General features: G+C 48.5%; 1 protein-coding gene across 1 annotated transcript in view; it reads right to left on the reverse strand.

Moving 5' to 3' along the window:
• The window catches only part of NECTIN2 (nectin cell adhesion molecule 2), an 83,281-nt gene that overhangs the window by 20,541 nt on the left and 35,323 nt on the right, over positions 1–27,417 (reverse strand). Inside the window, exons 2-5 of the mRNA XM_087727858.1 lie at positions 20,227–20,580; positions 15,824–16,117; positions 15,067–15,184; positions 13,983–14,131 (exon numbers count right to left, since the gene is read on the reverse strand). Of these exons, the coding sequence (XP_087583984.1) occupies positions 13,983–14,131; positions 15,067–15,184; positions 15,824–16,117; positions 20,227–20,580 (915 nt within the window). The remainder of the gene's footprint in view (positions 1–13,982; positions 14,132–15,066; positions 15,185–15,823; positions 16,118–20,226; positions 20,581–27,417) is intronic.

Raw genomic sequence — 27,417 nt, forward strand, 5'->3', positions numbered from 1 at the left:
TACAAATATAACAAATGTAACAAAAATATATATATGTGTGTATGTGTATGTGTATGTGTATGTGTATGTATGTATGTATATATACATACATACATACATACATACATACATACACACATACATAGACATATATACACATGTATTTAAATCCTACCTTTTTTTAAAAAAAAAATCCCACTAGTTTCACCTTGCAATCCACCCTTCCTAAAATCCGGCGTCAACAGTAGACTTCGTTTTGCAAAGAACACGATTAAAAATTAACTTCGTGCGATCTTGGTTGTTGTTTTTTTTTTTGCCTTTCCAAATCTCGACTGAAAACATTTTTCTGCACGTAACCACCAGGGCTGAAGCGAAAAGAGGACAGACGGTGAAGGAAAACGGCGTGCTTTGCAGAATTTCTGAACAACAGAGTTGGAGGGGACCTTGGAGGTCTTCTAGTCCAACCCGCTGCTCAAGCAGGAGACTCTATACCAGCGGTGAGCCACTCGTGGCTCTGGAGCTGCATGTGGCTCTTTCATCCCTCGGCTGCGAATGCCCGTCGCCTCCACCATTGATAGGGCTTTCAGTTAGGGCAGGTAGAGGAAAAAGGACGCCACACTAGGAGGAGACTCTATGGTGGGGAAACCGGACCTCCAGCCAGAGAGGAAAAAGGAGGCTGTGCTAGGAGGAGACTCTATGGTGGGGGAACCGGACCTCCAGCCAGAGAGGAAAAAGGAGGCTGTGCTAGGAGGAGACTCTATGGTGGGGGAACCGGACCTCCGGTCAGGAGAGGAAAAAGGAGGCTGTGCTAGGAGGAGACTCTATGGTGGGGGAACCAGACTTCCGGTCAGTAAAGGAAAAAGGACGCCATGCTAGGAGGAGACTCTATGGTGGGGGAACTGGACTTCCAGTTAGGAGAGGAAAAAGGAGGCTGTGCTAGGTGGAGACTCTATGGTGGGGGAACCGGACTTCCGGTCAGGAGAGGAAAAAGGAGGCTGTGTTAAGAGGAAACTCTATGGTGGGGGAACCGGACTTCCGGTCAGGAGAGGAAAAAGGAGGCTGTGCTAGGAGGAGACTCTATGGTGGGGGAACCGGACTTCCGGTCGGCTCCAGAATTGAACGGGGGAGCTTCCGTTTAGGACCTTGGTGGCTCTTTGAGTGTTTAAGGTTGCTGACCTCTGCTATACCATTTTAAATAAATGGTTGTCCGATCTCTTCTTCAAAACCTCCATTGGTGGAGCACCCACGATTTCTGAAGACAAGGCATTCTATTGATTAATTGTTCTAAACGTCAGGAAATGTCTCCTTAATTTTGTTGGGAGAAATTTATGACAAGATAATTCCTTAGCATAATGTTTAGGCTACTCTTCCTACGTTTTCATTCACCACGTGGCTATGATTTGCTTTAAACCAGTGTTTCTCAACACCGGGCATGTTTGGGGCAGGTGGACTTCACTTCCCAGAATTCCCCAGCCAGCCATGATGGCTGTGGAATTCTGGGAGTTGAAGTCCCCCCCCCCCTCAATCCTAAACTTTCCAAGGTTGAAAAACACTGGTTTAAGCCATTCCTAGTTGAGTTCACCAACTCATAAATGCTTAATCGACAAGAGCACAATGGCCGAAAGTGGTGCCCATTATTGTAAATACATCTTTTTTTAAACTACTGGATGGCAACAGGACGTGGGAGGTGAAAATCCAACTGATAAAATATTTCGGAGATGTTGGGAAGCTTCCAATTTCACTTCCCCCTCCAGAAAACGGAGAAGGACCTTGGCAACAACGCTTAGATTCTTTCAACGCATTTCTCTCCAAAGCCTGCCACGCGGCCGTCAACACCAACAATCGGAGAGCATGCAAAATAAATTGGCAAACAAGTCTTAGACAATCTTGATTCCTTCGACACCGGATGACTGCACACTTACAGCGGTGACTCACTCGAAGAGTAGATTTGGCCACTGCAAAATTGTCACCCCAGCTCTCGCCTGCCCGTATCAGAAACCCATGTAAACATTGGTAAAGATAAAAGTTCCCCTCGCACATCTGTGCTAGTCGTTCCCGACTCTAGGGGCGGTGCTCATCTCTGTTTCAAAGCCGAAGAGCCAGCGCTGTCCGAAGACGTCTCCGTGGTCATGTGGCCGGCATGACTCAACGTTGAAGGCGCACGGAACGCTGTCCCCTTCCCACCAAAGGGGGTTCCTATTTTTCTACTTCCATTATTTACGAACTGCTAGGTTGGCAGAAGCTGGGACAAGTCACGGGAGCTCACTCTGTTATGTGTGGCGCTCGGGATTCGAACCCCTGAACTGCCAAACTGCCAACTTTTTTCTTATTGACTAGCTCGGCATCTTAGCCGCTGAGCCACCGCAGCCCGTAAACATTGGTAGATATTTTTTCCCCACCCCAAGTCACAAGGGGCTGTGTTTGGAAAAAAATCTCCCATAGTAACCTGTTGCCAGCTTTGCGACGACACCGGGCTAATTATAAACGCCGTCCTGATTTGGCTATTAATATTCCATGAACTCTGCCCCGCTTTGAAGGAAGAGGACGGATTTCTTGTAAATGGAATATCATGCGACACCCAATGAAAAACCACTGCAAGGGTTTACGACTGGTCTTAAGTTGTTTGCATGGTGAGCTAGCCATGCATGGGGTTTATTTTTAGTTTCCTGGTGAGTAAATTCGGCTGTGGGTGAAAGGACACTTCCCTAAGATTTCAACTTTTCCTCCCGAGACATAACCAACTCCAAATTTGCTTGAGTGAGGACTGAGTTTATGCTTCACACTAAATTATTGGTGGTTCAACAACCATATTGTTGGTGATTCAGTGCTTTGGGTTTGCACATGCTAAACCATGCGCCAAGCTTTACAAATCCCAGTGGGTGACTTCACAGCCTCCTCTTCTCTGCAAAAAAGCCCACTCCCTTCTACTAGCACTGATGATGTTACCTAGTTGGGTAATGAAACGTCTGCAAGAAAACAGCCAAGATCAGAGAGCACCAAGGACCTCACATTTCTCTCCCTCCTCTCCACAAACACCATTCCCTTCCAGCACTGATGATGTTGCCTAGTTTGGTAGTGAAACGTCCACAAGAAACCCACCAAGATCAGAGAGCACCAAGGACCCTATTGTCGCCTTCTTCTTCTTCTTCTTCTTCTTCTTCTTCTTCTTCTTCTTCTTCTTCTTCTTCTTCTTCTTCTTCTTCTTCTTCTTCTTCTTCTTCTTCTTCTTCTTCTTCTTCTTCTTCTTCTCTCTTCCTCCTCTCTTCTTCTTCCTCCTCCTCTTCCTCCTCCTCTCTTCTTCTTCTTCCTCCTCCTCTTCCTCCTCTCTTCTTCTTCATCCTCCTCCTCTTCCTCCCCACAAACCCCACTCCCTTTTAGCACTGATGGTGTTACCTAGTTTGGTTGTGAAACGTCCACAAGAAACCCACCAAGATCAGAAAGCACCAAGGACCCCACATTCCTCCTCCTCCTCCTCCTCCTCCTCCTCCTCCCTCCTCCTCCTCCTCCTCCTCTCTTCTTCTTCTTCTTCCTCCTCCTCTTCCTCTCCACAAACCCCACTCCGTTTTAGCACTGATGGTGTTACCTAGTTTGGTTGTGAAACGTCCACAAGAAACCCACCAAGATCAGAGAGCACCAAGGACCCCCACATTTCTCCTCCTCCTCCTCCTCCTCCTCCTGTCCGCAAACACCATTCCCTTCTAGCACTGATCATGTTACCTAGTTGGATAATGAATCATCTGCAAGAAAACCACCAAGCTCAGAAAGTACCAAGGATCCCACAGTCCTCCCCCACCCACCCTCCTTCTCTCCACAAACCGCACTTCCTTCTAGCACTGATCATGTTACCTAGCTGGGTAATGAATCATCTGCAAGAAAACAACCAAGCTGAGAGAGTGCCAAGGTCCCTACACTCCTCCTCGTCTTTGCAAACCCCGCTCCTTTCTAGCGCTGATGTTGTTACCTAGTTGGGTCTTGAAACGTCTGCAAAAACACAGCCAAGGACCTCATATTTCCTTCTGCTTGGGCTCTTCTGCTCCTACCGCACCCAACGCAATCTACTTTCACTGAATTATCTTCTAGGGATAGAGGTATATTTTACTCCATTGATATGTCTTTCCTATTTTCCCCAGGGTTAATTAAACCAAACCTATGCAAAGCAAGCTCAGCTATATGATCCACGCGTGGCTGAATCCAGCTGGTTTTAATCCACTCAGTTTGCATTCACACAACACCGTGAGTTAGTCGTCAATCGTGTGTTGGGTTGACAGAAGACACAAATCCAAAAAACCAAGGAATCCATTTGTGGCAGTGGTGGAATTCAGCTGGTTCGGTGGCGACCTACGGGTGATTCATGCACCACCAGACCAAACAACTTATGAGAACACTAGCTGGATACCCATGCTCTGCTACAAAACTGTTGTGGCCCAGCAGGAGCCGTTGGAGCTGCCACCAGACTCCGACAGCGAGGGGCCCTATGAGTCGGCTCTGGAGGATGTGGAGGACCCTGGACAGGGTTCCGACTCTGAGCAGGGCGCAGAGAGGCTGGTTGGCCACCCGGAGGCGCCTGAGCCTTGGATCAGTGGGGAGGAGACAAGGGAGAGTGATCCAGAAGCCAGCAGTGAGTTGTTCCTGGATGCATGCCATCAAAGAGCTACTAGGCGTCAGGAACAATTACGCAATTACAGGAGGTGATTGTACTCAGCTGATGATCATTAGGCTCCTCTCCAGACTATAAAAAAGACTGCTTGTGGACACGCCCCTCTTGCAGAAGTCAACGCATTGACTAAAGAGAACTGTTGTAACTAACTTGGCAGGCTGGATTGCTGCCAAGGTTTGTCTGAGTTGCTGCCAAGGTCCTTATCTGTTTGTTTGCTTGGTTTTCAGCCACCGAGATTGTGGTCTTGCTAATTAAAGTACATTCCAGTTAAGCTTGTCTCGGCATTCGGTACTGGATGGAGGAGGGGGGTCAGAACACAAAGCTATGTGATTGGGCTCCTCTCCTGTCCCCTTCTCTCCTTCAGGCTTGTCCCCCAGAGGCCTCTCCTATCTTATCCCTTTCTCTCCCTCAGTCTAACTCAAGTTTTTTTCAGGTGGGGAGGGGGAGTAGAATGTCTAAACTGCCATCCCGCAGGCCGGATGAGCCACACGTTGGCCACACCTGCGCCCAAGTGGCAGTTGGAACAGAGTTCTTTTCAGGTGGGGAGGGAGAGTAGAATGTCTAACTCCTTAGCATCAGATTGTGTTAATAATAATAATGTAAGACATACAAATGATCTGATGGTCATTTCGAAAAATCCTTTCTTAGTGAGCACCTAGAAGCCAAAAAGAATATATGGGCCAAATTTCAAGTTTGTAGGTTTTACGGTTCTGGAGATTGTGACGATGCGTAAGTGGTATTTTGCTTTTATAGAGAGAGATTATGGATAGAACATCTGACTCTGAGTCTTACAAGGATATGGTGTCAGGCCTTGACCTTGTTACAACCTCTCTCCAAAATTTAGCGCTCTAAGCCATTTTAATGGCCTTTTAAGTAGCAACAGCTGGCAAGCGTGTCTTCCCAGACCACATCCCGGATGGGCCGAAGGATGAAAATCATCGGTTATGGGTTTCAACAACACATCCAAAAATCCGTGGAGGGATTTCACGATTTGCAACAAGGGTTTAGCGGGACCCGGTCCTGATGTGGAGAGAGATGTCAACAGCTGGGTGAGAAGGAACAACTGGACCACATGTATGGCACATTAGCCAAGCCCTCCGGCCAAACCCTTCAATAACATGGATGTGTTTCCCCGGCCAGCAATCATGATGAAATTTCACCAAGCTTTTTCCGGCGGCAACTGCTTACAATGGGGATTTAAGATAACTGGATCGGGATCAGATGCAAAATAATCCTTTGGGATTCTGCAAAGTTTCACCAAATTGCAAGCCATCCAAATCTTGCAGGAGGAGGTGGGAATTTCTTACGCTTCCATCTAACGTTTTCATCCTACCAGCCAGGTTACCACCGATCGGGGGTGGCTGATAAAAAACGTGGGAAATGAAATAATAGGGACGTAAAGATAAGATGCGGTTTCCTTCCATCGCGGTTGAGGCCATGCTGCGAAGTGGAAGCGAGAATGGTTGGCCAGGACAGAGAGGCGCGGAGAGAGCTAGGGAACGAACCGTGTTAAGTAGAGATAGCTCTCGACTTACAACGGTTCGCTTAGCGACCGTTCCAAGTTACAACGGCACTGGAAAAAAGGGACATGACTATTTTTCAGAGTTCCAATTTTTGTAGCAACCCCTAAGTCACTAAATAAATCAAGGATGATCTGTACTGTCCATTTTCTACCCTGTTGGACTGTTTGGGGGTTTCATTTGAACCAACCCACCCACCCATCCAACTATCCATCCATCCACACATCCACTCACCCACTCCCTTAATTTCTTGCATTTTAGAAACCATGAATTTGCCCCGATCCCATAACTCTCCCTTCCCTCATTGCGCAAAAAAACTGGGTCATTCCAGCTGTTCCTCAGCGGTTAACTCCCAACATCAGCCTTCACCACTGACAGTGGGAGATGCTGGGCGGAAACGATTTAACATCTGGAGCCCTACAGGTTTTCCAGTCCCACTTGTGCCCCTGCCCCCCGTTAAGATTCCCCCTTGTAAAAAAAAAAACCCCAAAAGGGGGCTTCCTAATTACGACAGTAGGCAAGCACAAAAGAGGTGCCTCCCCCCAGGGTTGGGGGGGAGGGAGGGAGGGAGGGAGGGAGGGAGGCTTGACGAGGGTTGTTAGATTTTAATGTAATATGATTGCACATGTATACTGTCTTCTCTTATTTTTTTCTTTAAAACTAGGATATGTTAAGTATACTGATATGGAAGCATAAATACCATCAACATAGATTGGAGTTTGCTCAGAAGCGGAAATACACCAAGTGAATGAGAGGAAGAGTGGGAAACAGAGGAGAGAAGAAAGATGGGAAGAGAGGGATAGGAGAGAGGGTAAGGGGGGAAGATGAGGAGGATAAGGAGGAGTGGAATGGAGAGAGAGGAGAAGGAGAAAGGAAGGGGAAGTAGAGTAGAAAAGGATGGAAGGAAGACAGGATGTAGAAGAGTCGGAAGTAGCGGAGAGAAGAAAGAAAGGGAGAGAGGGATAGGAGAGAGGGTGAAGGGGGAAGATGAGGTGTATAAGGAGGAGTGGTAAGGGGAGAGAGTAGAAGGAGAAAGGAAGGGGAAGTAGAGTAGTATGGAAGCGGAAATACACCAATGAGAGGAAGAGTGGGAAACAGAGGAGAGAAGAAAGATGGGAAGAGAGGGATAGGAGAGGGTAAGGGGGGAAGATGAGGAGGATAAGGAGGAGTGGAATGTAGAGAGAGGGGAAGGAGAAAGGAAGGGGAAGTAGAGTAGAAAATGATGGAAGGAAGACAGGATGTAGAAGAGTTGGAAGTAGAGGAGAGAAGAAGATAGGAAGAGAGGGATAGGAGAGAGGGTGAAGGGGGAAGATGAGGAGGATAAGGAGGAGTGGAATGAAGAGAGAGGAGAAGGAGAAAGGAAGGGGAAGTAGAGTAGAAAATGATGGAAGGAAGACAGGATGTAGAAGAGTCGGAAGTAGAGGAGAGAAGAAAGATAGGAAGAGAGGGATAGGAGAGAGGGTGAGGGGGGAAGATGAGGAGGATAAGGAGGAGTGGAATGAAGAGAGAGGAGAAGGAGAAAGGAAGGGGAAGTAGAGCAGAAAAGGATGATGGAGGGAAGAAAGGAGGTAGGAGAGAGGTAGAAGAAAGAGGTGTATGGACAGCAGAAGAGCTAACAATGGGTTTTTATCTTTCTGGGTGTTGATGACAAGAGGAACTGATGTAATTACTACTTAATACAATAGGATACTGGCTATGTAACAGTATACATGTGATTGTGTGTTATGAAAATGGAAAATAAAAAAGTATATTAAAAAAAGAAAGAGGTGCCCCCCCCTCCCTCTTAACGGTTCCGTCTCTCTTCAAAACAGCCTCTCGGTCGCCCACCTGCCGATACAGCGGGGCGTTCGGCTGGCTGCTTTGAAGAAACGTGCGCTCCTTCGCGAGGCGAGACAGGTGGCCGCGGAGACATGTTGGGAATCGACAGCTCCGACAGTTCGGAAGCCACAGGGCACCTGTTCTCGCCAACGGAAGACGTTCTGAAGGTTGCTTAGAAGTGGCTGTCATGCAACATTGGAAGAGGCGGGGGGCGGGTTGTTTAATGCCCAGAAATACAGAACCGGGGGGGGGGGGGGGGGAAGGCAACCATGACAAAGTTGTGATTTCTACCTTTCCGAGTTCTTCTAAATTTAGAAAAAAGACCTGCCAGCAAGTTAAAATCGGAAGAACAGACCGACCTGTTCCAGAATTAAAATACCAGGGAGGGTTACGAGAACTTGAGCGTGGCCACGCTCACTCTCCGCCCAGGGTAAAAGGGGAGGGAGGGGAGTTTAAAAGGAAGGGAGAACACCCCAATAAAGCAGCAATTAATAAATTTCCGCAGGTCTATCCCCGGCCAACTGTTTAACCATCTCTATTTAGCTTTTGTCTTTGGACGTGGCAAGTGGGCACATTTCTATGTATTTCCATCCCATTTATTTACTTACTAGCTGATAATCCGGGTTTTTATTTATAGGGGGGAAAATATCCGGAGCAAACGTAATTTCTAATGTTGGATTTTCCCTCTTACCAGAGGGCGCCCCCTTGTGGAGTAGTGTGAAGCCGTTACCATGGCGACTCCACTGCGCTGTACCGTAGAAGCCATTTTAAGGCAGTACGGTAGAAGCTCTTTGAAGACACAACAGGCTGTATCTTAACAGAGGAGTGTTAGGGGTGTCTTACCCCCACAGTATTTGTTTCCAGAGAGTAAGTCATCTGTGTACCAAGTTTGGTTGAAATTGCTCAAGGTGTTCCAGAGTTATGCTGGAACATACACACACACACCACTGTCTGTCTGTCTGTCTGTCTGTCTGTCTGTCTGTCTGTATATAGTGGTATGGGGGCCTGGGTCACTGGAACCGGCAGTGATCCAGGCCTGCCACGCCCCCAAACCGGTTCCCCGGTCTCTTCTGGTAGTCATCGACTTACAACAGTTCATTTAGTGACTATTCAAAGTTCCAACGGCGCCGAAAAAAATTGTCTTATTGCCACTTTTCACACTTAGCATCATGGTTGCATCCCACAAGGTCACACGATTTACATTCGAATCAGTGGTGGGTTCCGGATCCCTTCCAACCGGTACAATTGGAATGGACCCGTTGGCATCCACATGGATGCACACAGCGCGCGTCTTAGCGCCTCCACGAGCATCCGTGATGCTCCAGCTGCTCTGCAGAGCATTGCGTATGCGCTGTATATGCCCTGCACATGCGCGGAAGCCTTGCAAAACAGGTAAGGAGCTCGGGCGGGCAGGCCCTCCAGAGTATCATACTAGAACAGTGTCCGGTGCTCGGGCAGGCTCCGGTACGCCCGTACAGGGGCGTACTGCCTGTAACCCACCACTGATTCGGATGCTTGACAACTAACTCACATTTATGACGGTTGCAGCGTCCCAGAGTCCTGCGACTTCTGTTTTTATGACCCCCTGACAAGCAATATCAATGGGGAAGCCAAATTCCCCTAACGACCACGTGACTAATTTAAGAACCGTGGCAATTCTCTTAACAAACGCGGCGAGAAACATCGCAAAATGAGGCAAAACTCCCTCCCCAGACATCTCCCTTAACGACACAAATGTCGGGCTCAACTGTGGTCGTTAAGTCGAGGAGTACTTGTATTCTCATTTGGAAATATTTTTTGTTTCGTATTGTGGCGGGGCGGGGGGTGGGGGGTGGGAAGAGAAACTTTCCTGCAGAAAGAAATACCGTTCCGGCATCTTAATGTCAGGCTAAGGCCGCATCAACCGAACCGCCATGGCTCCCAGATGCCTGGGAGACATGATTAAATAAATGCAGAAAATGTCTATTCATATCACATTAAGAATTGCAGAATCTGCTGGCAACCTTGGAGGGGTTGAGAGGGAGCCGCATCCCAAACCATTTGGGAGCGTGATCAGGCCGGCTGGTGAAGTAATGAGACTACCTGGCAGTTCTGTACGGTTGTTGAAGGAAATGTAAATGTGTGTTAAATCAAAGTCGGGTTTTCTCCTGTTATCGATCGGCTTTTCAGATGTCCATTTGCCCCCCATTCTCTCCCCCCCCCCCCGCATTAAGGACCTGCACTTTTGAATCTCCATATCTCTTTCTCTGGCCACCATGCGATTGTATCTGCTGAACAAAACTCCGTATAGGTGACAGGAAGGGCATCCAGCCAGTAAACATTCAGCTACATTCAGTTGCCCGGACTCCACCCCACAAAGGGATTATAGGGGTGTTAAAAGAGGATGTTGATAAAGGTAGTCCTCGACTTACAGTAAGATTGTTTAGTGGCCGTTCCAAGTGACAACGGTGAGTAGCACGGTTGTTCAGTGAATCTGGCTTCCCCACTGATCGTGTTCGTCGGAAGGGAGTCACAAAAAGGGGGTGGCAATGTCCCCGGGACACTGCAACCGTCATAAACAATAGCAATAGCAGTTAGACTTATATACCGCTTCATAAGGCTTTCAGCCCTCTCTAAGCGGTTTACAGAGTCAGCATATCGCCCCCCACAGTCTGGATCCTCATTTCACCCACCTCGGAAGGATGGAAGGCTGAGTCAACCTTGAGCCAGTGAGATTTGAACAGCCAAACTGCAGATAGCAGTCAGCTGAAGTGGCCTGCAGTACTGCACCCTAACCACTGCACCACCTCGGCTCTTATGGTTAACAAGTGTCTGAATTTTGATCATGTGACCACGGGGGATGCAGCTGCAATGGTGATAAGTGTGGAAAATGGTGGCAGGCCATGTTTTTCAGTGCTGTTGCAAGTGGAGAACTACTGTATTGTAAACCACACCTAAACCCGAACAGGCATTAGATGTGTTTCTGTCACCAAAATGTCATTGGCAGATCCTATAAACTTTGGCCCAAGTTTCTTGCTAAGGAGTTTTAACTTCAAATATTTGGTGGAGAGGTAGACTTTCTCTACCAACTGGAATGGCCCTTGCAGAGTTCAGTGTTTTATGCTGGTTTCTTATAGGTTTGTGCCGCTTTGGCGAGCGCTTTCTTGATATTTTCCCAGGTTGCTTTCAGTGTTGACATCCAATCAGTCAAGCTGGCTGAGGAGGGGGGGAATTCCTTGGGTATTTGGGCATTGGGACGAAATCCATGCCACTCGCTACTTTGAACGGGGTTAGTCCCATGCTATTGTGAGCAGAATTGTACGCGGCCTCAGCAAAAGATAGAAGAAGGTTCACCCCATTGGACTGCTGATAGTTCACATAGCACCTCAGGTACTGCTCTACCATGGCATTCATTCTCTCTGCCCCCCCATTTGTGCGTGGGTGAAAAGCCGAGCTAAGGCTATTTGGAACCGTGGCTGTCATTTTCTCTTACGCCTGAATTGGGAACGATGGCCCTTTCAGGACTTGTGGACTTCGACTCCCAGAATTCCTGACCTAGCCTGGGCTCAGGAATTCTGGGAGTCGAAGTCCACAAATCTTAAAGGGGCCACGTACAATTCCCCACCCCTCGTCTTAACGTAGCCATTTCTCCGGCTGACCTCCCCGGACATCTTCGTTTGCAACCGATTCCTGCACCATCACCGCTTTCTAAACCCAAGTGCAACGGGCCAAACATAATAAGGTCGAGACAAGAGCCTCTCTTGTCACTCTATTAAGAACCATTTCAATTTCACCTCCGGCAATGCTGATATTTATTTTTACACCATTCCAGGCACCCATCCAAGTTTGAAAGAGGAGCCAGCGAGAAAGATAAGAGGTAGGTTTTGAGAAAGCATTTAATTACACACAAGCAAAGGCAGAATTGATGTTGAGATATTGGGGGGGGGGGGGGGGAGGACAAGGGAAGGCACAGCCAAACCTAGTATGAAAATATCTCTTTGTGCTTTTTGCTGTTGGGGTTTTTGTTTTGTTTTGTTTTTGTTTTAAAGCTTGGCTATTTACAGACAACGGAGAGAGGACACATAAAGAAGAGCACAAAGGTAGCGTGTGAACATGGGCGACCCAAGAAATGGCTCAGTTCCCATTACGGGAGAGCCACCCCTTTCAGCCTTCCATGTGAGACCGTTGTAGCGATGGGAGGAGGACGTGGCACACAGCCAAACCACGGAATCCACAAGACGGACAACCTCAAGCAATTCCCGGATAATTCCTTAAACCCTGGAGGTTTTTTTTTAAAAAAAGAGATCTCGCCACAGGGCTCCTTCATTTCCCCCAACCCTCCCAGGATGCTATAAAACACAACAACACAGGACATTTGAAGTCCCAGTTTTCCTGGATCAAGGGACAGCCGGGGGGAAGCCCGGCCTTTGAAAGCAGCCGAGTCTCTTGCAAATCAAAGTTGAGAGCACCAATTCTCAGGGAAGTCCCATCGGAGAGGGCATCGGAGTCTCCGCCCCTCACCAGGGAAGGTCCCGTTTCACGAGGATGCTGGATCAGTTTCATTCCTTTCCTGCACCGCTCGGAGTGCCAGGTATTACCATCTCGTTTGCCATCTCCTCCAACATTAAAAACAAAGATTTTAAAATCCTCCTAAGGCAGCGGGACCGAAAAGATTTCTTCAGAAGGGACAGTTTCGAAGGCCTTGATAGTTTTCTCCTCAGTTTTCCTTTTCCTCAGGGACAAACCCCATTGGTTTTTTCCTCCAATGCCCACCTGCCCTGGCAGCTGCCACTCATTCCTTAAGGAGGGCTGCTGTGGGCAGAGTCCGTAAGATTAAAAAAAACAAAACAACATTAAAAATCCTTCAGGGAGTTTCCGAGAGTCTTTGGGAGGGAGCTTCGTTCTCTTGCTGTTCCCCAGAACGGCTGTCCGGACCGAGCTCACTCACACGTAGACTGCCGTTTTGGAGATGATGGACCCGTCATGCTGCGATTCCATGTCGTCGTAGTCGTAGCCGTGCGGGTCAGGGCTGAACCGCAGGATCGGGCCCAGCTGGTCAAATCGTTCCCCCTCGTCTTCCCGGTGCCGCGGGGCGTAGCCATAGGGAGGGTGCCGCCGCTCCTCGCGCTCCTCCTCTCCGTAATCGTCATCGTCCTCCTCCAGTTTTCGGCCCGTAGCAGGTTTCAGCGGCCGGTCGAGCTCAGTGAAGTCGTGCGTCGGGGGCTGAGAAGTGCCGTTGCCAAAGACTCGTGTCTTGGAGTCAAAGGAGCCTTTGGAAGCTCGGGGGTGCCGGCGGTGCAGGATGAAGAAGACTATGATCCCCAGAACTGCCAGGGCCAGGATCCCCCCCACGATACCCCCGGCCAGGGCTCCAACGTTGCGGCTCTGACTCTTCACTGGCTGGTCTGAGTAAAGAAAGGAAGACGGGGAAGTCACTCCGAGAAATGCCAGTTGTTAGTAATACCAGCACTGGGGAAGGGGCAGAGCCTCAACTGGATCCAGCAAAGGGAAGGCCGGGGGGTCCTCTGGGACCCTGCCATCTACCATCATCATCATCACTCTCATCATCTCTCGCAGGGGACCAAGGGGCCCTGAACATCAAAAGAGAAACTAGGGTATCAGAGGGTCGAGAAAAGCACCGTTCGCCCCACATGTGAGGCGCCCCAGCTATCTTTCTCCCCACAAACTGCTCTGCACCCACAATGCATCTGGCTCCATGCATTGGACTAGTGAAACCTCACACCGTCCTTTTGCGCAAAGCACCACACGTTGAATTTGTGACAGAAGAGGAAGAATTCAAATATTCGCATCCCCCAGATTAGGTTAAAAAACACACACACACACACTGATTATTCCACCGTGCATTTGATGAGACTTTGGACGCGTACCAAGCGGGATCGGCCCAACATCCCTGCCCTCCCACCCCGCGCAGCAAAAGCGGCACCAAAAATCTTGCTTCATCTTCATCCCGCACACGCCATTAGCCCCACGCAAACACGGAGAAGGTTGCAAAAGCCCACAGCTCTTACCTCGGACGAGGATGATTTGGTGTGTCGAAACCCGCCCGACGCGATTGGTGGCTTGGCAGATGAAGGTGGTATTCACAGAGTAATCCACTTTTTTCACGAAGAGGCGCTGACCCTGAACCTCTACCGACTTCGGAAGTGACCCATTGGACCTGGGAAATCAAGCAAGACCGGTTAAGCTATAAAGAAAATCCAGGAATCAGATAGATAAGGTAGGTAGGTAGGTAGGTAGACACAGATAGATGATAGATAGATAGATAGATAGATAGATAGATAGATAGATAGATAGATAGATAGATAGATAGATAATAGATAGATAGACAGAGAGATAATAGATAGATAGATAGATAGATAGATAGATAGATAGATAGATAGATAGATAGATGGATGGATGGATGGATGGATGGATGGATGGATGGATGGATAGACAGTTAAGATAGACAGAGAGATAATAGATGGATAGACAGAGAGATAATAGATAGATAGACAGACAGACAGACAGATAATAGATGGATAGACAGAAAGATAATAGATAGATAGATATAGATAGATAGACACAGGGACATAATAGATAGATAGATAGATATAGATAGACAGAGAGATAATAGATAGATAGATAGATAGATAGATAGATAGATAGATAGATAGATAGATAGATAGACAGACAGACAGAGAGATAATAGATGGATACACAGAGAGATAATAGATAGATAGATAGATAGATAGATAGATAGACAGAGAGATAATAGATAGATAGAGATGGATGGATGGACGGACATAGGCAGGCAGGTAGACAAACAAATGTAATATATAGAATATACTACAATATAAGGAAATAGGAAAAACATTTCCTCTGGCCCAACGGTGGGCAACTCTGGCCCCTTTATCACCTGTGGACTTCAACTCCCAGAAGCCCTGAGCCAACTCCCAGGACCAACTTCCATGCGGGCTCAGGAATCCTGGGAGTTGAAGTCCACAGGTGGTAAAAGGGCCAGAGTGGCCTCCCTCCATGCTCCAGGCTGACAACTGTGTTGTATTGGGACGGTGCGGACGAAGGGAAAACAGGAAAAGGTTAGGTAGGACTCACGTGCTCCAGGAGAAATCTACCGGGGCGGGATTCCCCTTCGCGTTGCAAACGAGGATGACATCATTGCGGGTCAAATACCAGTTATCGTCGTAGCCCTCTATGGAAACCTCAGGAGCATCTGCGGAGAAAGCCATCAAAAAAAGCTCACACTTGGCTGAAGGCATGCCCACGCACAGATCCACCTACCCACCCACCCAACCTCCCTTTTCTGTCTGCCTCAGCTTCCTTGAACATGAGCTGCGGCAGACAGTCAAGCTTAGAGTTCCCCAACCTTCCCGGCTTTGCGGACTGACTGTGTGTGTGTGAGAGAGAACTTTTGTGGCCTGGTTCCGGACGTCTCAAGGCTCGTAGTGGGCCACGTCCCAGGGATTGGAGACCCCTGGCCTAACTGCTGCCAAAGGTCCGATTTTCTCCACCCCAAGCATCCTTAACTCCTGGTCTAACCGCAGGTGCTGGGGAACTGCCTGGAAGGAGGGAGGAAACGGGGAACTAGCCTAGAGTCCTCGCGGCATAAACTCTCTCTCTCTCTCTGTCTCTGTCTCTCTCTCTGTCTCCCTCCCTCCCTCCCTCCCTCCCTCTCTCTCTCTCTCTCAGTCCAGCCTATCACATAGGATGGTCATTGAGGGGCAGAAATACAAGTCGGGAATGGGAAGCGTGTTGCCTTGCCTTCCTGAAGATCTAACCCAGAAATGAACTCCCGGGCACAACCTCCCTCAGCCCCCAAAGCAGCGGCACCACCACCCCCCAACCAACTCACACAATATGGAAAGTTGGACTGGGTAGGACTCGATCTGTGGCAGGGCCACGTGTTCCACGAGGCAGGTGATCTGCTGCTCGTTGGCTTCCTTGGTGGGGATCAGGTTGTAGTGGCTGGTGACGGTGACGGTGCCGTCGGAGTTATTCGTCTGCTTGACGCTGGAGTTGCCAGTCAACTTCGACTGCCAGATGACGCGAGCCGGAGGCTTCCCGTTTCTGGATGTGCACACGGCCACCGGCTGCTCCAGGTTGCTGGATTTCACCTCCACGGGCTCAGCACTACTAGTAGGCTTGGCTGGAAGAGAAACAAGAGGTTGCATTGGTAGGAAGGTCGCATTGGCAGAAGATGCGTGACTCTTAAGACCAGGTTGTACGAGCAGCATTACTCAACCCGGGACAATGTTGTAGATACAAGAACTTTGATTGCACTGAATTCTGGGAGTTGAAGTCCATGCATGCTGACTGGGGAATTCTGGGAGTTGAAGTCCATGCATGCTGACTGGGGAATTCTGGGAGTTGAAATCCATGCGTGCTGACTGGGGAATTCTGGGAGTTGAAGTCCACGCATGCTGACTGGGGAATTCTGGGAGTTGAAATCCACACATGCTGACTGGGGAATTTTGGGGAGTTGAAATCCCCAAGTCTTAAAGTTGCTAAGGTTGGACACCCGTGGTTTAAATTATGGGTATTATGCACCCAACCCACCCCCGGCCAGAAGTTATGAGTTATAATTGGAGCCTAATATTTTTCTTGCACCACCTAATCTCTCTGAAGAGCCGTGCCCCACTTCAGGCATGGGTGGGTGGGTGGGGAAGTACCCCCAATGCTAGTTCCAAAGCTAGTGTCCAGGGGACCTTCGCCTGCAATTAATTTTGCACGGCGTAAACACATTGGGGGGGGGGAGGAAAGGAGACTACAACAAACAAGGGCCTCTTCTACCATTTTCTCATCTGTTGCCAGCTCTCCCCACCCAGATGGAGAGCTGGCAACGGATGAGAAAATGGTAGAAGAGGTGCCATCTATCTCGGAGAGAAAAGTTCTGTAATCATAAAGTCCTAGAGGGGTTGCTATTCTTGCAACGAAAATGAATGGGATTTCCAGTTAAAAGGGAGGTGTTTGGAAGTTTCCCACTGTAATCACAAGGGCCAGAAGAAATTCTGTGTCGAGCGCAGAGCACAAAGGGCAGAAATCCCTATAATCTTCGTAATTGCAACTTAGGCAAACTCATAACTCAGGACATACCTTAGTTTTGTAGGTCATTTAAAAAAAAGGGGGGAAGGGGGGAAATAAGATGGAGGTTGGGATTCTACCCCCAAACTGCTGAGAACTTTTGCAAATTCTCAAAAATCTCAAAATTTTCAAGCGGGCGTTGCGCCCCCCCCCCACCTCTGATTTTTTTTTTTCCCCATGGTAATTCTACATCACATGTAGTCCTCAACTCACAACCGTTCATTTGGCAATCATCCAGAGTTACATGGGCACTAAAAAAAAAAGTGACTTATGATCAATTCTGTTTCTTTATGTACATTGAAGGCCTGGGGCCGTTGACCTCACTGTTGAGGTCCGGCCCCGACTAGAATGAATGTATGAGGGTGTTTGTTGTTTTTAAATTGTTTTCTTTATTGTTATGTCTTTTTTCTTATATTTTTTGTAAACCGCCCAGAATCCTTCGGGATTGGGCAGCATATAAATATATTTAATAGATAGATAGATAGATAGATAGATAGATAGATAGATAGATAGATAGATAGATAGATAGATAGATAGATAGATAGATAGATAGATAGATAGATAGATGATAGATAGATAGATAGATAGATAGATAGATAGATAGATAGATAGATAGATAGATAGATAGAACATATGCACCAAATTCCTTGTGTACAATCACACTTGGCCAATAAAGAATTCTATTCTATTCTGTTCTATTCGATTCTATTTTCTATTCCATTCTAATTCTATTCCCTACTCTCTTCTCTTCTTTCCTATTCCTATTCCTATTCCATTCCATCCTATTCTATTTTCTGTCCTCTGTTCTCTATTCTACTCTTCTCATCTCTTCTCTATATTCTCTTCTCTTCTTTCCCATTCCATTCCATTCTATTCATTATTCTATTCTATTTTCTATTCCATTCTAATTCTATTCTAATTCTATTCTATTCATCTAATTCTACTCTAACTTGAAAGCGTACCCCTTTACCAAATCTCCTCGCAGATATTGGAGAGTGAATCTGAAGTAGTGTAAGATCTGAGCAGACTCCAGCCTTTTTTGGGGGGGGGGGCAGAGGGTGGTGGTATTTTGCTCCTCCACTATTACTAAGTGTCATTAGCCTAGTTCATCGTGCAATAAATGAATGGCCCGTAATTAATTGAAAGAATGGGGACATGGCCGCTCTCTCTCTCTCTCTCTCTCTCTCTCTCTCTCCTCTCTCTCTCTCCCACTCTTTCTCTCTCTCTCTCGCAATCCTCGAATGCATGACCTAGCATATCTGCTTCAGCGCACAACAGCCCCTGGGAAGTCATTCAAAACCGTGAGGAACACTTGAGTACCAGATGCAGGGGGCATAGAAACAGATGTGGTTGGCTCCGCGCGCTGGGGAGTCAGCGGGCTGAAGGGGCCCACAACCACCAGGGGACTCTCGGGGCGAGGCTGGAGTGCTTCAGCAAATGAAGGAATAAACTCTAAGGCTGGTTGGGGGGGTCTTTAGAAGAGAGGGTGTTCCTTTGTCTCTAGGCCTTTTAAAATTATCTTTCTCAAACAGCCATTCGTGTATTTAACCGATTGTTATTGTTGTTTTGTCCTATTGCACCAGAACAACTAGACGCAAGGACAGTTTTTTTTCTCCTAAACGCCATCCCTCTGCTAAACAAATAATTCCCACAACAGTCAAATAATTTACTAAACCTGTGTTACTGTTATTCTTCTCTTCCTTCCCTTTTTCCTTCCTTCCTAAATTAAAAGCTAGTACCTATCTCTCCCCACTGATGACTATGGCCATGTTGCTTGTATCTTCAAAATTTATATTGTTTTGTTTCCTAGTATAATTTGATTGCTTATTAGTAACCTATCACTTTCACTACCTGTATCGACCAAAGAGAATCAAAGAGAGCCAATTTTGAGTTTTTCTCATGCTTCCCTGTTTTCCTGGGCTAACCGTGGTCGGTTACGGGCGTATTGGTGCCTGCCGGGAGCACCAGTTACCGGTATGGTGGTCCGGAGGGGACCACCCGCCCGCCCGCACTCCTTACCGATACTTGAGCTCTTTTGACGCTTCCGCGCACGCAGCCTGCGCAAGGCTCTGCCGAGCAGCTGGAGCGTCGCAGGAGGTAAAGACGCATGCGGGGGCTGCACGATTGCATTCATGCGGAGGATGCCGGGCCCCAATGCACCGCACTTGTTGCAACGGAACCCACCACTGTGGGCTAAGCTCTTGTTTTACCAAGGGCGGCCACACACCTTATCTCTGTGTTCCCCTACAGCAGTGATGGCTAACCTTTTGGTTGGCACTTGCCGAAAGCAATGCGTGCACGACACCCCTTCCCCCTATGCCCCATTTTGGGCCTAGATGGCATCCCTGCAGCCTCCTGGGACCAAAAAGGGGCTGTGTGTGGGGGGGAATGCCGCACCCCCTCTGTGCTCCCCCAACCCCACATGTCTGCGTGTCTCCTGCATGATCCCCGCCTCTGTGCGTGCATGGCAGAGACTTGAAAATCAGGCTGCCAGCGGGAGGCATGCGCATATGCGTGGAGTGGAGCTGAGGTGGGGCGATGGCTTACGTGCCACCTGTGGGACCATCCCAGCCGTACAGGGTCACAAATTGCCATTAAAAATAGTTTTTTCTCGGCCTTGCCTTCCCATGCAGCGTAAACTGGGTTGGTGGTAATTCCACCATCGGCAACTTGACCCAAGGAGTGGAGCAGTGGTGGGTTGCAGGAGGTACGGCCCGGTACGGGCGTACAGGAGCCCGCACGGAACACCAGATACCGTTCCGGTACGGTCCTCTAGAGCAGTGTTTTTCAACCTTGGCGACTTGAAGTCCACAGGACTTAAAGTCGCCAAGGTTGAAAAACACTGCTCTAGAGGGCCTGCCCGCCCGCTCACCCGCGCTCCTTACCTGTCCTTTAAGCCTTTGGTGCTTCCGTGCGCACATAGCGCGTACATCCCCTGCGTGATGCTCTGCTGAGCAGCTGGAGCATTGCGGGCATGTGCGCGACGGCGGGCCCGTTCCAACCATACCGGTTGCAACGGGATCTGGGACCCACCACTGGTGTGGAGCCACGCCTTATAAGCTCCTCCACGCACCGCAACCTCAGGGGTCCGCGACTTCATTTTAGGTGTGGGTGGATGTGAACCCTGCAAAATGTTAGCTGGAGGGCTTTCCCCTGCCGAGGGAAGGCTCTTACCTAAGACGATCAGGTTGGTGGTGCCGACTTCGTTGCCGTTGGGATAGGTGGCAAACTCGCAGGAGTAGGTGCCCTCGTCCGTCATGAGGAGGTGTTCAATGATCAGCGAGGCGTCCGTCAAGGACTGTGTGGAGAAGCTGATCCGCCTGCTGTTCTTCTCCATCGGGTAGTTTTGTCCATGCACTGGATGGTGGACGGCCACATTCTGCCTCCGACCTCCGACCTCCTTCACCCAGGTCACTTGGCTGACTTTCATGTCAGGTCCAGTTACCGCAATGTTGCAGGGCAGAACCACTCTCTTCCCCAGGTACCCGGTGACCTCATGGCGGACCGTCACTTGCTGGGCAAGGGCAACTAGAGAAGGAAAACACAAAGACTGTTGAGTGATGGGTCAAGTTCCTGCCCGTTGCCGCTTTCTGGTAACCGAGAAGCACTTTTGAAGGCAACCCAGGAGAGTTTTTACCTCAGGATTTTATTTTATCTTCTAAAGCAGTGTTTCCCAAAGTGTGGTACGCCAGGGGTGGGTTTCAACCGGTTCGCGGCGGTCCCCGCGAACCGGTTGGTCGGCGAACCCGGAAGTAAGTAACTTCCGGGAACGGCGAAGGGCCCACCCGTCCGCCCGCGCTCCTTACCTGGTTTTGACGAGTTCTGCGCTTCCACGCATGCGCAAGACGCATACAGCGCCTGTGCGACCCTCCAGGAGCAGCTGGAGCATCGCACAGACGCTAGTACGCATGTGTGCACTGCGCACGTGCACAAGGACGCCGCCAGCCCCGTTCCAACCGAACCAGTTGGAATGGGGCGAGAAACCCACCCCTGTGGTACGCGTACCCCCAGGGGTACGGGAAGAGTTTGGTGGGGGTACTTCATATTTATGCGAAGTTGCCTTTTGTATTAAAAAGGCTCTTGACGCCAAAATTAAGGAAGAAAGCAACGACCATCTCGTTTTTTTACAAGCTGATTGTTATAAAGTCCATTTAAGTACATCGGCAGATGGTTTTATGCTGTACTTTTTCCCTTATAAGTCCAGAGTCGTTGATAATATTATGCCTCCTGCCTCCCAAGGACTCAACTGTTAATTGCAAATATTAATTTTAAAAAAGAAAAACACTTTCAGGCTAATGGGTACATAGGCTGGCACACCTGAGTCAATCATCTAACCTGCTTTTCAACTCTTCCCCACCCTGAGGGATAGTTTGGGCTGACCCAAAGCCATTTCCTCAGTGAGAATGGACGGGAATATGAATCTCATATAAACTAAGTCTTTAATTATTACCATGATCTTTTAGTGAACTTTGTACTCCTTCTTTGTGGCACTGCCACTTAAATTGAAATAATGGGTGTTTCTCCAGCTGCCGGGACAAATTAAGACACTGAGGCTATGCCATACTTTGAGCAAAGGTGTTTTGTGAACTTTTTGTAAGTTGCAACAGGGCAGCCTAGTATGTTATCTTATATTTATTCATTGGCTAAACCCATGGGCACTTTTAAGATGAGTGGACTTCAACTCCCAGAATTCAACTCTCTGGGAGTTGGAAGTCCACACATCTTAACTAAGCCAAGGTTGAGAAACAACACTGGCTGGGGAATTCTGGGAGTTGAAGTCCACCCATCTTGAAGGGCCAAGGTTGAGAAAACAATGCTGACTAGGGAATTCTGGGAGTTGAAGTCCATCCATCTTAAAGGGCCACGATTGAGAAAACAATGCTGGCTGGGGAATTCTGGGAGTTGAAGTCCACCCACCTTGAAGGGCCAAGGTTGAGAAACAATGCTGACTGGGGAATTCTGGGAGTTGAAGTCCACCCATCTTGAAGGGCCAAGGTTGAGAAAACAATGCTGGCTGGGGAATTATGGGAGTTGAAGCCCACCCATCTTGAAGGGCCAAGGTTGAGAAACAATACTGGCTGGGGAATTCTGGGAGTTGAAGTCCACCCATCTTGAAGGGCCAAGGTGGAGAAACAATACTGGCTGGGGAATTCTGGGAGTGTAAGTCCACCCACCTTGAAGGGCCAAGGTTGAGAAAACAATGCTGACTGGGGAATTCTGGGAGTTGAAGTCCACCCATCTTGAAGGGCCAAGGTTGAAAAACAATGCTGGGTAAGGAATTCTGGGAGTTGAAGTCCACCCATCTTAAAGGGCCAAGGTTGAGAAAACAATGCTGACTGGGGAATTCTGGGAGTTGAAGTGCACCTAGCTTAAAGTGGCCAAGGTTTAGATCCCAAGAGAAAACAGGCTTCACACCCACCTCCCCCTTGCAGCCTGGATTACAAAGGAACTTTTAATCTTGGCACTTCCTGAATTAAAACCAGCAAGATCGTCATTTAAGGGTGACATCATCGAGTGGAAGGCAAGGCGGCTCAGCCAGCCGAGTAGACCTGCCCAATGCTCAAGAAAGGCGTGGCGGCGTGGCACAGCCGCTTCAAACGAAACCCCGCATTGTCCAGGCTCTGCATGGAGCCACGGGTTCAAGGGAAGCAGGATGTCACCTCTGCAGAGTCACAACAAACCCTTGGATTGATTGCCTGGTTATGAAAGTAAACATCTGGCAGGATGTTTTTTTCCCCCCAGTTGTGGGTGGAAAAGCAGCTTGCTCCCCCAAAGCCTGGTTAGCAGTCAATATTTATTTATTTAAAATATTGATACAGATGCCCCTCTCGATATCAAAGTTGAGAATTAAGAGAAGGGAGGCTAAGGATGAAGACGGTTTTGTGCTTCTCTAGGGAGAGAACATGGCTAAACCCCATCAAGTTGACCGCCTAGGTTCTGCCATCCCAGAGTGCCGGGAGGTCATCTAGTCCAACCCCCTGGCGGAGCGCAGCGCAACTGCAGCTTCTCCGACCTGCGGCCATCCAGGATCTCTCTCAGCACTGAGAACCCACCCCCCAGGTTCCAAGATCAGTTTCTCCTCCTGGCGAACAAACTCTGGGCGCGAGGATTGTTTACTTATGGGTGCTAAAGATGCCAGCGGCTTGGTTTTATTTATTTATTTATATCCCACCTTTTAAAGAACAATTCAAGGCAGTGAATATTATCCAACACACTTTCCTTCTCCTGTTTTCTCCACAACAATCCTGTGAGGTGGATTGGCCTGAGAGGGACTGGCTCAAAGACACCCAGCTGGCTTTCATGCCTAAGACGGGACTAGAATTCACACTCTCCCGGTGATTGGCCCAAAGAAACCCAATTGACTTTCATGCCTAAAACGGGACTAGAATTCACACTCTCCCAGTGATTGGCCCAAAGACACCCAGCTGGCTTTCATTCCTAGGATGGGACTAGAATTCACCGTCTCCCAGTGATTGGCCCAAAGACACCTAACTGGCTTTCATTCCTAAAGCGGGACTAGAATTCACCGTCTCCCGGTGATTGGCCCAAAAATATCCAACTGGCTTTCATTCCTAAAGCGAGACTAGAATTCACTGTCTCCCGGTGATTGGCCCAAAGACACCTAACTGGCTTTCATTCCTAAAGCGGGACTAGAATTCACCGTCTCCCGGTGATTGGCCCAAAGAAACCCAACTGACATTCCCTAAGGCAGGACTAACATTCACTGTCTCCTGTTTATTAGCCCCAAATCTCCTGGAGCGGGATTTGAACTCACAGGCTCCTGCTTTCTAGCCTGGTATCTTAACCACTAGACCGAACTGGCTCGCCTTGATGCTAGAAACTGGCATCATTTTTCAGCAGGCAGTTTCTCAATCTATCAAAAAGGACCTTTCCAAAAATCTTGGTAAGCCAAGGGAGTTTTGGGTGCCAGAGCAAGTGGCCTGCCAAGTGAAACCTTCTCAACTTTCCAGGGAAGTGGATGGGGCACGGCTGCCCGCCTGGCATCCGAAGGAGCTTCAAAGGAGGATGTAGGCTCTTTGCAAAGGATTTAGCAGGCTGCGTCCCACAGGAGGGGGACGGCTTCTCCAGGCCGTGGCACAGAACGGAGCAAGAAGGATTCGCAGGGGGGAAAGGATCTCTTAGCACAACTATTTGAGTCCCATTATTACGGTAACGGATCAGGCTGCGCTCCATTTAACACACACACACACACACACACACACACACACAGAGTGCCCGTTTCGTTTAGCACCACTGGGTTGAACTGCATGGTGAAAATGGATGTTGGCCTCAGAAAGCTTGAAACTGCCACTCAGAAGAGAGAGACGGAGGGGGTACAAAATAAGGTTGTAATAAATTGTTAAGTCCCTTCTCCTTCCCTTCCCTTAAGGTGGAGGGTGGGGGCTGCATCTGCCCTCCATCCTTGTCAGAAGGAATCTGCACATAAGCCTAAGTCAGCACAGGGTGGGGGCGAAACCAATTTGGGCCATTCATTAAAATTAATGCCCACCTCCAGGTTTTAATCTGGAGGGACAGATTCGAAAAGGAACAAGGAGAATGCGGTACTGTAAGCCATGCACTTAGCAATAGCAATAGCAGTTAGACTTATATACCGCTTCATAGGGCTTTCAGCCCTCTCTAAGCGGTTTACAGAGTCAGCATATTGCCCCCAACAACAATCCTGGGTCCTCATTTTTACCCACCTCGGAAGGATGGAAGGCTGAGTCAACCCTGAGCCAGTGAGATTAGAACCGCCGAACTGCAGATAGCAGTCAGCTGAAGTGGCCTGCAGTACTGCACCCTAACCACTGCGCCACCTTGGCTCTTCACTTATCATGTGAAGCTTGGCTGGCTGAGGAATTTGGGGAGCTGAAGTCAACAAATCTTAAAAAGTTGGCCACGCCCCTGGCCTATTCTATGCTTTAAGGAATTCTTCCACAGCAGTGGTCACTAGATAAAATGGGCAGAGATCAGAGGTGGGTTCCTACCGGTTCGCACCGGTTCAGTAGAACCGGTTCGTCAAATCTACCGAACCGGTTAGAAGAGGTTCCACCAGTGGACCCGGAAAGCAGGCCACATACCTACAGAAGAGGCTCCAAAATTTTTTGAAACCCACCACTGGCAGAGATGCTCTGATTTGATGCCATCCAAAGTCCTTAAGTGGCAAGGATCCCCACCCCCCAAAAAAATGAAATGGGCCGAAGAAATAGGATAATGCCGGGGCGGGGAGCTGATCAGTGAGCTGGAGGCTCAAATATAGGACGGACAGTTGCAGGAACTGGATATGTCTAGTCTAATGAAGACTAGAGCCGAGGTGGCGCAGTGGTTAAATGCAGCACTGCAGGCCACTTCAGCTGACTGCTAGTTCAGTGGTTCAAATCTCACCGGCTCAGGGTTGACTCAGCCTTCCATCCTTCCGAGGTGGGTAAAATGAGGACCCGGATTGTTGTTGGGGGCAATATGCTGACTCTGTAAACCGCTTAGAGAGGGCTGAAAGCCCTATGAAGCGGTATATAAGTCTAACTGCTATTGCTATTGCTAAGAGAAGGACTAGGGGAGACAAGATAGCAGTCTTCCAATATCTCAGGGGTTGCCACAAAGAAGAGGGAGTCAAACTCTTCTCCTAAGCGATTGAAGGCAGAACAAGGAGCAACGGATGGAAACGAATCAAGGAGAGAAGGAACCTAGAACTAAGGAGGAATTTCCTGATAGTGAGAACAAATTAACCAGTGGAACAGTTTGCCTCCAGAAGTTGTGAATGCTCATGTAGGAAATTAGCACCCATCCTTCTCCTACGTAGAAAAATGAAATATTTTAGGAAATATTAAAAAGGCAGAATAGTTCCCCTAAAAGGGAGGCAGAAACTCACCCCCTCAACCTTTGTCAACGGGCCATTAATGCCTGGGCCAGTCTATTCTACATAACAAAGATCTACCTCCTTCAGGCGTGATAGGAATCCCAAAGCTCTTTCATTACAGCATCACCCAGCAGGAGTCAACCAAGCTTGGGAGTCGGGACAGCCTACAGAGTTGCCCCTGCATGGCCCCATGGGAGTTGGACAACCGATCAGAATACAAACTCAAATTCAATAGCCCAGAGAGGCCATAAAACAGCATCTCTTCTCTTTTCCCCCCCCCCCCATCATCTCAAGCCACGTGATCCTGTTTTATCAATAAACCTTCCATGAATCCGGTCTCTTTTTCCCCACTTGGAATTGAACTCCGAAGGGCATTTCTTCCAACAATTCATCCCTGGAAGTTTTCCAGAAGAGCCCAGACAGTCATTTGTCTGAAAAGGTATAGGTTTAGAAGAAAGGGGGGGTTGGACTAGAAGACCTCCAAAGTCCCTTTCAACTCGGTTATTCTGTTATTGAGTTACGGGAGAAAAAGACGGCCGATTTTAACATTTCAGCGCCGAACGCTTTAGACTGGATCTCTTTGCTATAGTCAACCCTTCTCAGATCTGCCCTTTATTCAGAGTTTCTCTCCTAGCCGAAGGATTTCGACACTGGATGCAAAACGCTTAATTCACGACTTCTTTACCCTAATTTTCAGCTCTGCCCAGAGCGATTTTGCAAAAAGAAAAAAGTCAGGGCAATCTGAGGAAAGGAGAGGGGGAAAAAATATTGCAGGAGATGTGCAAGGGAGCCCGTAGCAGAAGTCGAAACAAGCACTCGGTGCATGCAAAATCCAGTTGTGACTGTGGTTTTCCATGCATTGCAAAATGGGAAGGGAGAGAGGGAGGGAGGGAGGGGGACCAGAGATACAGGAAGGCCATCAATCTGCACCAAAGAAACAAAGTGAATTTGGGGGTCTGAGAACACCTGTGTGCTCCAGGATAGAGAGGCTCAAAGGTTACCTGGTAAGCCTTTAGGAAGGTCAGTCCTATTTGGCAGTTTAAAAAAAAAATATTATTAACATTCTATTGTTCCTCCCTTTCAAACAGATGGTTTCCTGTTTGATTCAGAAGATGCTTTTCAAAACAGAAGAGAAAAAAAGAGAGCTTAGAACAATGCAGAGAGCAGGAAAGAGGGGGAAATAAAGAGGGGTTTTTTGGGGGGTGTTTTGGAGGGAGAGAAGGAGAAAGAGACACCAAGGACAGAACATCCGGTGTGGTTTAACCACCTCGCACATTTTCAAATGGGTGGGAGAAAGACGACAATGGACCCCACAGGAGGAAGAGTACGGAGTTGCCCCTGTATTAACATCTCGGCTCTGGAGAGGGAAGTTCATTTGCAAGTTCATATGAACTCGCTGAACTGCAGGACAAGATTTTCTTTTCGTCTGGACATTTGGAGATAGAGAGAATACTTCAAATTTTGCGAGATAAGCAGCTGTTAAGCCGTCTGGAGATTCAGGGTGGGGT

Source organism: Thamnophis sirtalis, unplaced genomic scaffold (genome assembly GCF_051295495.1).
Source record: "Thamnophis sirtalis isolate CommonGarterSnake01/CBP01778 unplaced genomic scaffold, rThaSir2_p1.2 scaffold_13, whole genome shotgun sequence".
Lineage (NCBI taxonomy): Eukaryota > Metazoa > Chordata > Lepidosauria > Squamata > Natricidae > Thamnophis > Thamnophis sirtalis.